This window comes from Hevea brasiliensis, chromosome 1 (genome assembly GCF_030052815.1).
Source record: "Hevea brasiliensis isolate MT/VB/25A 57/8 chromosome 1, ASM3005281v1, whole genome shotgun sequence".
Lineage (NCBI taxonomy): Eukaryota > Viridiplantae > Streptophyta > Magnoliopsida > Malpighiales > Euphorbiaceae > Hevea > Hevea brasiliensis.
The window spans coordinates 5715378-5724524 of NC_079493.1; the positions used below are offsets into that span (position 1 = coordinate 5715378).

Genomic DNA, 9147 nt, shown 5'->3' on the forward strand with positions numbered 1-9147 from the left:
TAAGTATAAACAAAACTTAAAAGAAATGACAAAAAGAAATGATATCAAAATTTGTTGCATGGGTTGCCTTCCAAGAGCGCTTGTTTTAGGTCTTTAGCTTGACCATTTCTCCCTTCTCATGGAGGTTTAAACAAAGATTTGTCTCCTTTGTTAATAGGTATTCCAATGAACTTATACTTCTATTTCTTTCCATCAATAGTAAAAACACCACTTATTTTGTTCAACATTCCTATTCTACCTTAAGAAGATTTCATGTGAAGTTTAGAAGAAAAAGATTTGAGTTTAACCTTTGGAACCTTAAACTGTGATGGAAGCTTTTTATATTCATCTTGCTTAAGCTCAATTTCATCTTGCACTTTTTTAACACTATCAATAATTTCATTACGTTCAACTAAATGTGCAAAATCCTTCTAAACAATAATCTTATCAAAATCATTCAATTTAGGTTCACTAAACAAATTACTTAAACTCTCATTAACAACTTCTATTCTAAAACATTCATCCTTTTCCATGGAAACTTTAGAAGTACTAGAGACATTGAATTTTACCTCTTCATGCCCAACTCTAAAAGTCAATGTACCTTTATGAACATCAATTAGGGCCTTGCTAGTGGCAAGGAATGGGCGCCCAAGAATTAGAGGTACCTCTTTATCCTCCACCATGTCTAATACAACAAAATCTACAGGAAAGATGAATTTGTTGACTTTTATGAGCACATCCTTCACTACACACCTTGGTATCACCATAGAGCGATCTGCTAATTGTAGAGAAATAGTAGTGGACTTGACCTCTCCTAGTCTCAATTTCCTGAAAACAGAGTAAGGCATAAGATTAATACTTGCACCAAGATCACACAATGCTTTATCAAATTCACAATTGCCTATTTTACAAGGGATAATGAAACTCCTTAGATCTTTAGACTTTAAAGGCAATTTATTCAGAATAATAGCACTACATTCCTCATTAAGCATCATTTTCTCATAATCCTCAAACCTTCTTTTCTTGGATAAAATCTCCTTAAGAAACTTGACATAATTGGGCATCTGTGCTAATGCTTCTGCAAAAGTGTGTTGATATGCAACTTTTTAAACACCTCCAAGAACTTTAGAAAATTTTTATCCTCCTGGTGCTGCTTGAGTCTCTGTTAGGTCACTCTGACGCTCAAATTAGTAAAAGCCACAGAGAGCGCAAATACCAACAAAACAAAAAAGGAATGTTATAGCGCACCTCAAGTGTTGATATGAGTCATATTTATAAAGTAGAGGATAGTATCTTTTTTGTTCTATTTGAGATTTTACCAGCCCATAATAACTCATTTCCTTCTGTATTTTATGGAGGTACCACTTAATATGCCATATATTCCCAACGGATAGAAGGCATACTTTTAGCATGTGACCGATTCTTAATATAGACCCAATCATTTTTTTTATCCGAATACTTACTAAACACCCATCTTTTATCCGAGCAATCACTTCGTCCAAACACCTTGTGACCTATCCGAACACTTGATGTCTTATCCAAACACTTTGTCTCTTAACTGACTACCTTATCTTTATGGATACACGGTCCCTTTCCGAACTTAAGGATCTGAACCGCTTGCCATTTAGTTCAAAATTTGGGTCAAACTATATTAGTTTGTATTATTTTAATATGACTTTAAAAAAAAAAAAGAAAATCTATAATATATATAACTTTCTTGACATTAACAAATTAAATTTTAAAAAAATTAAAAAAATATATAACAAACTTTAATTATTAAGAATAAAATACAATTATGGTAATTTGATATTATGATAATTAAAAAAATCAAATTTAATTGACTGTTTCAAATTAAAATATTATGACATTATTATATTATATATAAAAAAATAAAAAAAAATTATATTAAAAAATTAAATTATGAGCATTTACAATAAGTATAACATGTAATGCACGTTAAATAAAGCTAGTATAAATTACTTATTTTATGCATAAATTGAGTTATAAATTTTACTAAATTTTGGAAATTAAATTGTAATTATGCATTTTGGTAATTGAAAATTTATTTTTACTCTACAATTAATTGCTTTGTTTTCAAGAGTCAATATTGTCGGCATATATAGAAGCTTAGCAGAAATTTCCCAACGTTAGGTTTTTTATTTTTGCTTTCAGTGCTGGTAGTTAAAATTCAGGAAGTCGGTCTTTTTATGTGGAAACATGTTTTCTGACTAAAGGCTTCTTGTGCTGGTGGCGGTCTTGGTTATTATTATTATTGAAATTTTTTATTTACGAGATATATAAACACTCAATTAATAAAAAATTATATTTATATATCACTAATAAAAAATTATCACTATAATTTTAATTAAAATAATAATCAATAATTAATTGAGTATGTACATCAAATATAGGTATGAATTACTTTATTGTTACTAAATACGTTTACATATTTAATTGGGCATTTCAAAAGTCAAATATTATCTGTTTATATGAGAAGCTTGGTATCATTTCACCGTTTTTTTTTTTTTTTTTTGGTGCTGATAGTGAAATGGCTGAAGTCGGTGTTAACGATGGAGCGCTAGGTTAAAAAAAATAGGATTAGGAAACGCGTTTCCTGACTGGAGTGTTCATTTTCAAATTCAACCAAATTTTAAGAAGATGGCACCCCTTCTGTTTGGTGAATAAACAAACTTTTTATTTAGAATAATTTTTCAAAAGTCGGCAATTAGCTATTTAAAATTATTATTGTAATGCTAAAAACTTAATGGTAGGAAAGTGTGCTATCAAGGAAATAGACCTCTTCCCCAACCGAAAGAGTTACTAGCATTTCACCTGGAGTTTCCACCTACATTCTGTGGAAGCCGCTATTGTGTTCGCTTGCTACTTCACTTCTAGGGTTCAATAATTTGAAGGCTGCGCAGGCTTTTGGAATATGATCGAAAGGGCAAGTCCCACATCCGAAAAAGAAGAAAAACGATGAAATGACATTAAATAAAGGCCCATGAAACCAAAAAGGCCCAGACGAAGCCCAATTCCAAAGCAAGCCCATAATGATGTTGGGTCAATGTTGAAGTCTTGATCCAAACAAAGCTTAACACATTTGGATTCTCGATGGCCAACTTAAAATGTTGAATAAACAAACCTTTTGTTCAAACTAAAATTTCAAAGTTAACAGTTAACTATTTAAAATTAGGGCTAATTAAAAAAAAAAAAGTTATCTATGTGATAGGGAAAATTAAAAAAAAAAAAAAAAGTTATCTATGTGATTCCAATTATTTTCACTTCAAAATTTGAAGTTTACAGTGTGACAAAATAGTATTTGAGGTTAGGCTCTATTAGCAAATTATGATTTTTTTGTCAGATGTCGATTAATCACACTAACATAGCTTTAAAAATTAATATTAAATGAATGTAAAATAATTAAAAATATATATATCCCAGGCACATTCTATTGGAAGAAAAATAAAAACAAAACTGAATACCTCCATTTGGGTTGCCATATATCATCCTTTACTCCATAGATAGAAGAAAATCATATCATTTCCAAATCTTGCAAAATCCTTATCAACCTGTTAAGTAGCAGCCTTCTTTCTCAGTAGGTAGTGCAGGTCAAGCCCATAGATTTTAACAGCAAGTATGAAGTCAGTTTTTGTTATTCCCCCAACTGCATGAGTCTACATATCAATTTTTACGTTGTTCCAACCAAAAAGATGAAGATTTGGATGATGACCTTTTGTTTCAGCTACATTGCCTACTAGCTAGAATAACTCCAACCTTTTAGTGAAAATCTTTACTTTCCATGATCGTTTCAGTTTTGGTGTGCCATCTTCATTCACCAGATTCTATCTAACAACCTTTGACATCACTTCAGTTGCACTTTCTTCTTTAATAGGCCACAAATCATTTGAGTTGCATGGTACACAACTCTCAGGTAAGTATACTTTCATGGAATCATTATTCTTGCAGGAAAATGTATTTGCAATTCCATGTCTCGAATCTATATGTTGATGACTTGTCCCAACTGAGAAAAATGCCACATTCATGACCGATACCTGTCAGCTAGTCTCCATTTCTCCATTTGAACAATATCATTGACCTTTTAATTGTAATCTGAATATTCCATGCTACAAGGTGTACACCCTGAAAGGATTTGAATTCAGTTTGTTAGATATCATCAAATCCATCATTTCTATTTTGCTGAAATTCTTGTATGTAAAATTTGCTGTTGTTATCATTGCTGCTTTCTCGTATAATTTAAGAATATACAATAAATGCATTCATTCGACGTTGCTGAATCTATTTTAGCATCTTTGGAATATTGATCCCTCCAAGGAAAGCCACAATTTATATATATATATTTTTGTGTTTTATATTTTATAATTATATTATAAAATTTTACTAATGATAAAATTTTTAATAAATTATAATTTTATTTTAAGCATGGATAAATAAATAAGTTGACTAATATATTATTTTTAAATTGTGAACAAAAGCTAGCTTTCATTTTTATACTTTTCAAATATTAAATAATTTCAAACTCTAAATTTTTTTATAGAAACATCTATTTTTTTGAAGAATTATATAATAATTTGATTTTTTTTATCAGTAAAAAAGGAAATATATTAAAAGAGAAAGAAATACAGAAGATGCAACACTCCAATAAAACAGACTGTTGCAGAACCCCAATGAGGATAAAGCAACAATAAAAAAACTTAACAAGGTTCATAGAACCAAAACCAGAAACTAGCAACAAAAAATGCAAAACAAAAAAAGTACTCAGAGAAAAACAATAAAATTATCATAATGAAACACTCCTTGCTTGGCTAGATTATCCGCAAAAGCATTAGCCTCACGAGGGATGTGTTTAACCAGCAAAGCTGGAAGATGACTCTTGCATTCAATGATAGAGTTGGCCACTGAAGAGAACCTCCAAGGAGCAGACTCCAAGTTATGAAACCAAGAAACAGCATTCATCAAATCTGATTCAATGAGGATGGAGCTAATTGAAAAAAGATCTCCTACTTACTGACACTAACTTCAAGAGCCTTTGAGATAACTAAAAGTTCTGCTGCATTTGAGTCAATGATACCAACAAAACAAGAAAATAGGCAGATGATATTCCCAAACGAGTCCCTCAATACACCACAAATACCTGACCTCCCTGGTTTTCCGATTGAAGAACCGTCAACATTCCATTTAAAGGAATCGGAAGGCAGAGGAGACCAGGAAACAGCAGGCCTCGATCTTACTTGATTGGTCCAGCACTTGACAGCATCTACAGTGACCAAAAGATTAGCTCCTGAGAAGGGGAATGATGCATCCAAAGCTCGCATCTAGGTAGCCACTCGGACTAAAATGAGTGAGCATAAAGAAATGGTGTCCGTCTCCTTGTTATTAAAAACCATATCATTACGTGATAACCATAGGGACCATACAATTGCATAAAATAAGTTGAGCCAGAATTTACGCTGAAAGTTCCCATAATAAAGAGAGTTCCACTGATTCAAAAGCGCATCCACAGTTTTAGGAAGACAAAATTTCAGATCCCACCAGCTAAAAAACCAGTTCCACAGTCTCCAGGAATGATAACAATGGAGGAAGAGATATGAGACAGATTCCGAAGCATCAGAACAGAGGGGAAAACCACTCTGCGAAGGGGAAATGATGTTAATTGAGCTTAATCGCCCTCTACAGCAAAGGCGATCCCTGCAGGCCAACCAAACTAGTAGTTCCACTTTGGGTGGCAGGAGACCCTGCCAAAGTGATGAGGAACAGAAGGAAACTTGAGTGGAAGCATTAATAAGACAAGAATATAGAGAATGCACAGAGAATGTTCCATTTGTAGCCAGTTTCCAGACAAGCTTATCCTTCCTACTTCTGCAAAGATTAACAGAATTGAGAAGAGCCAAAAGCTGATCCAAAGAGCCATTTTCCCAAGTGAACAGTGACTTGCGCTATAATAGCCTCTACGTCCAGACGTCGTTTTGCCACAACCCCATTTCACTAACAACTGCCTCCTGATTTGAAGAAATAGAGAATAGTCGAGGAAAAGAGAATTTTAGAGGTGCCTCGCCTATCCATTTATCATGCCAGAAATATATTTTTTCTCCATTCCCTAACACGAATAATATATTATCGAAGATATTAAATCCATTGATATTGAATGCCATGGATTCCTAAATGTTTTTCCATACTGAAAAGATTGGCCCACCAGTCACAAGTTGAAGGCCAGAGTCTTTATGAAAAGAATACTTAGATTGCAATGTGTTGACCCAAACTGCCTCAGGTTGCTGCTGTAATCTCCAGAGCCATTTAAATAACAAGGATTGGTTGTGGAGTAAAATATTTGAAAACATAATGCCCCCATTCTTTTTTGGTAGTTACAAAGTGTTCCAATCAACGAGATGAATTCTCCTTTGATTCCCACCACCAGACTAGAGAAAGTTTCGCATCAGTTTTTCAATTTTCTTTATAACTTTCTTGGGAATCTTAAATACCGAAAGGTAATAAATAGGCAGATTTGACAGACACGATTTGATTAATGTTATCTTACCTGCCATAGATAGGACTTTCCCTTTCCGGAATGCAAGCTTACTTTCAATTTTGCTGATGATGGGCTGCCATCTATGGGTGAGCATTCGGTTCAAACTGAACCGAACTGAACGAAACCAAATCGAATCAAATCATGAAAACTAAATTATATATTTTAGAAACCAAATCAAACTAAAATGGATGAAAAATCGAATCGAAACAAACCACTCTATTTCTGTTCGGTTCGGTTCAAATTGATCTGTTTTATTTTTTTTTAGTTTTTTATTTAGACTTGATTTTCAAGTTATTTGGTTTGATTTTGACTTTTGTTTTAATCAAATAACCATTAATCAATGAAATTAAACAATTTATATATATATAATTACATATAATTCATAAATTTTCCATAAAAATAAATCAATTCAAAATTCAATAAAACTATTCGGTTAGGTTCGGTTTAACCGATTTTTTTCTCTTCAAAACCGAACTGAAATAACTGAATTTTTTATAATATAAAACTAAACTGAACTGAATTATCTTAAAAACCGAATCGAATTACAGAATTAAGGTAGTTCGGTTCGATTTATTCGGTTTGAACCAAATAATGCTCGTCCCTATTGCCATGTGGATGCTCGATTTGCGTTTGCTCCTAGAAGGAACCCCAAATATTTGATAGGAAGTGACCCAACTTGACAACCAGCTATATCCGCGACCGCTTCTAGGACTTGTTCATCAACATTGATTCCAATGAGAATGCTCTTATGAAAATTAACCTTCAGACCTGAAAGAAGTTGAAACCAACAAAGTACTCGAGAGATGGCAGCAATTTGAAGAGGATTTGGAGGGGAAAAGAATAGCGTATCATCTACAAATTACTGGTTAGAAATCATCAGTCCATGGGAACCAACTAAACTCCATTGAGCCATCCTTGGGAATAAGCTTCATCAATCATTAAAGAGAGAGTTTCTGCAGCAATAATGCATAAGAACGGCGACAAGGGATCGCCTTGCCGGAGCCCATTGCTGGTACAAAATTTTTCTGTAGGGTGCCTATTAATTAGGATGGACATGCGAGCATTTGAGATGCAAGTGTGAATCCACCTTCTCCATTTAGTGCCAAAGCCCATAGTTCTAATACTTCGTAATCTATTTCATATATTCCGTGCTCCAGATACTAGAATAAAAGATACTAGAATAAATACCTGACGAGGTAAAAAATCATCTCTATCAAGATGACAGATCCACTCTTTGTACTATCAATAGGATAAATTATAACAAGTCGCACACTCATATTCCAGAAATACAGAAAAAAAAAAAAAAGAAAGAAAATGCACGATCGAACTACCAAAATAGAATAAAAAATTCGAGACCAAAACGAAGCGTTTTGTATTGAAAAGCTAGGACTTAGTGGTTCTTGTAAATCTAGTTCATTGAAATTCCATCTAGTAAAACGGAAGAATTATAAATCTCCAAAATAATAGATAGGAATATCGCAAATAGAGCCATTGTGACACCCATCAAAGGAGTAGTTCCCCATCCAGGAGCTACTTTACCATATTCCGAATTCAATGGTTTCAATAAATCCCCTACAATAGTTCGTCTTGGACCAGATCTAAAACTACCCTCCACGCTTTGTGTAGCCATAAATCCTATTTGTATTAATTGAGATCTGTTGACTTTGTATACCATTCCGTTGTAAATAAATGATCTTATTATAGATCCATTGGTAATATATAATAACGGAAACAGCAACCCTAGTCGCCATCTCTATATCTGGTTTACTTGTAAGTTTTACTGGGTATGCCTTATATACTGTTTATCGCATTGTGTTATCAATATGATTCCATTTTATTGTGTTAAAGGCCTTCTCAAAGTCCAATTTGAACAAAAAGTAGCTTCAATTTTATTTCTTGTAGTAATCAATTACTTCATTGGCTATAAGAAAGCTGTCAATAATTTGATGTCCATTAATAAAGGCACTCTGATTTGGGCTGATGATCTTTGACATAATTGGTTTGATCCTATTGACTAGGACCTTTGCCGCCACTCTGTAGAGCCCATGAATCAAGGAAATAGGCCTAAACTCTTGAAATTTAGAGGCTCCCTGCACTTTAGGATTAAGTGTCATGAAGGATGAGTGAAGTTCGGAGGGCATGGTGGAGTTCTAGAAAAAATTATCAAACATTACAATCAGATCATCTTTAATGAGGTTCAAGAATTCTTGTAAAATAGGAAGTTTGCACCAATCGGTCCCGGTGCCTTGGAGGGGTCACAACTCCATACTGCAGACTTAATCTCTTCGAGGGTGAAGGGAATTTCCAAATTCAAGGCTTCCTCAGGCGTGATTGTTCTGTAATTCAAATTTATGTTTTGGTAATCCGAAGGGTATTGTTTGCAGAGTCTCTCTTTGAAATGATTCAAGATGATTTGCTTAATGGAGGGTATATCTGAGTAAGTATGACCATCTTCAATAATAGAAGAGATTAAGTTCTTCCTTCTTCTATTGACACAACAAATATGAAAGAACTGTGTGTTTTTGTCTCCTAACCTACACCAAGTAAGCCTTGATTTATGAATGCTTTTATTCCTGGCTATCTAAGCTTGCATATTAGCTTTTAATTGTTGGACGGTGATCACT

At 33.4% G+C, this 9147-nt stretch overlaps 2 protein-coding genes across 2 annotated transcripts; both read right to left on the minus strand.

Moving 5' to 3' along the window:
- Positions 1-410: 410 nt before the first annotated feature.
- LOC131183748 (uncharacterized) lies at positions 411-1043 on the minus strand. Its single transcript, XM_058154247.1, has one exon. It carries the CDS (start codon positions 1041-1043, stop codon positions 411-413), a length of 633 nt encoding a protein of 210 aa, XP_058010230.1.
- Positions 1044-4755: 3712 nt separating this feature from the next.
- On the minus strand, positions 4756-5312 carry LOC131183761 (uncharacterized). The gene is made up of 2 exons (XM_058154294.1): positions 5006-5312; positions 4756-4958 (listed from the first exon to the last, which is right to left on the minus strand). The coding sequence occupies exons 1-2, from the start codon at positions 5310-5312 to the stop codon at positions 4756-4758; spliced, it is 510 nt and encodes a 169-aa protein (XP_058010277.1).
- Between the last annotated feature and the right edge of the window lie 3835 nt (positions 5313-9147).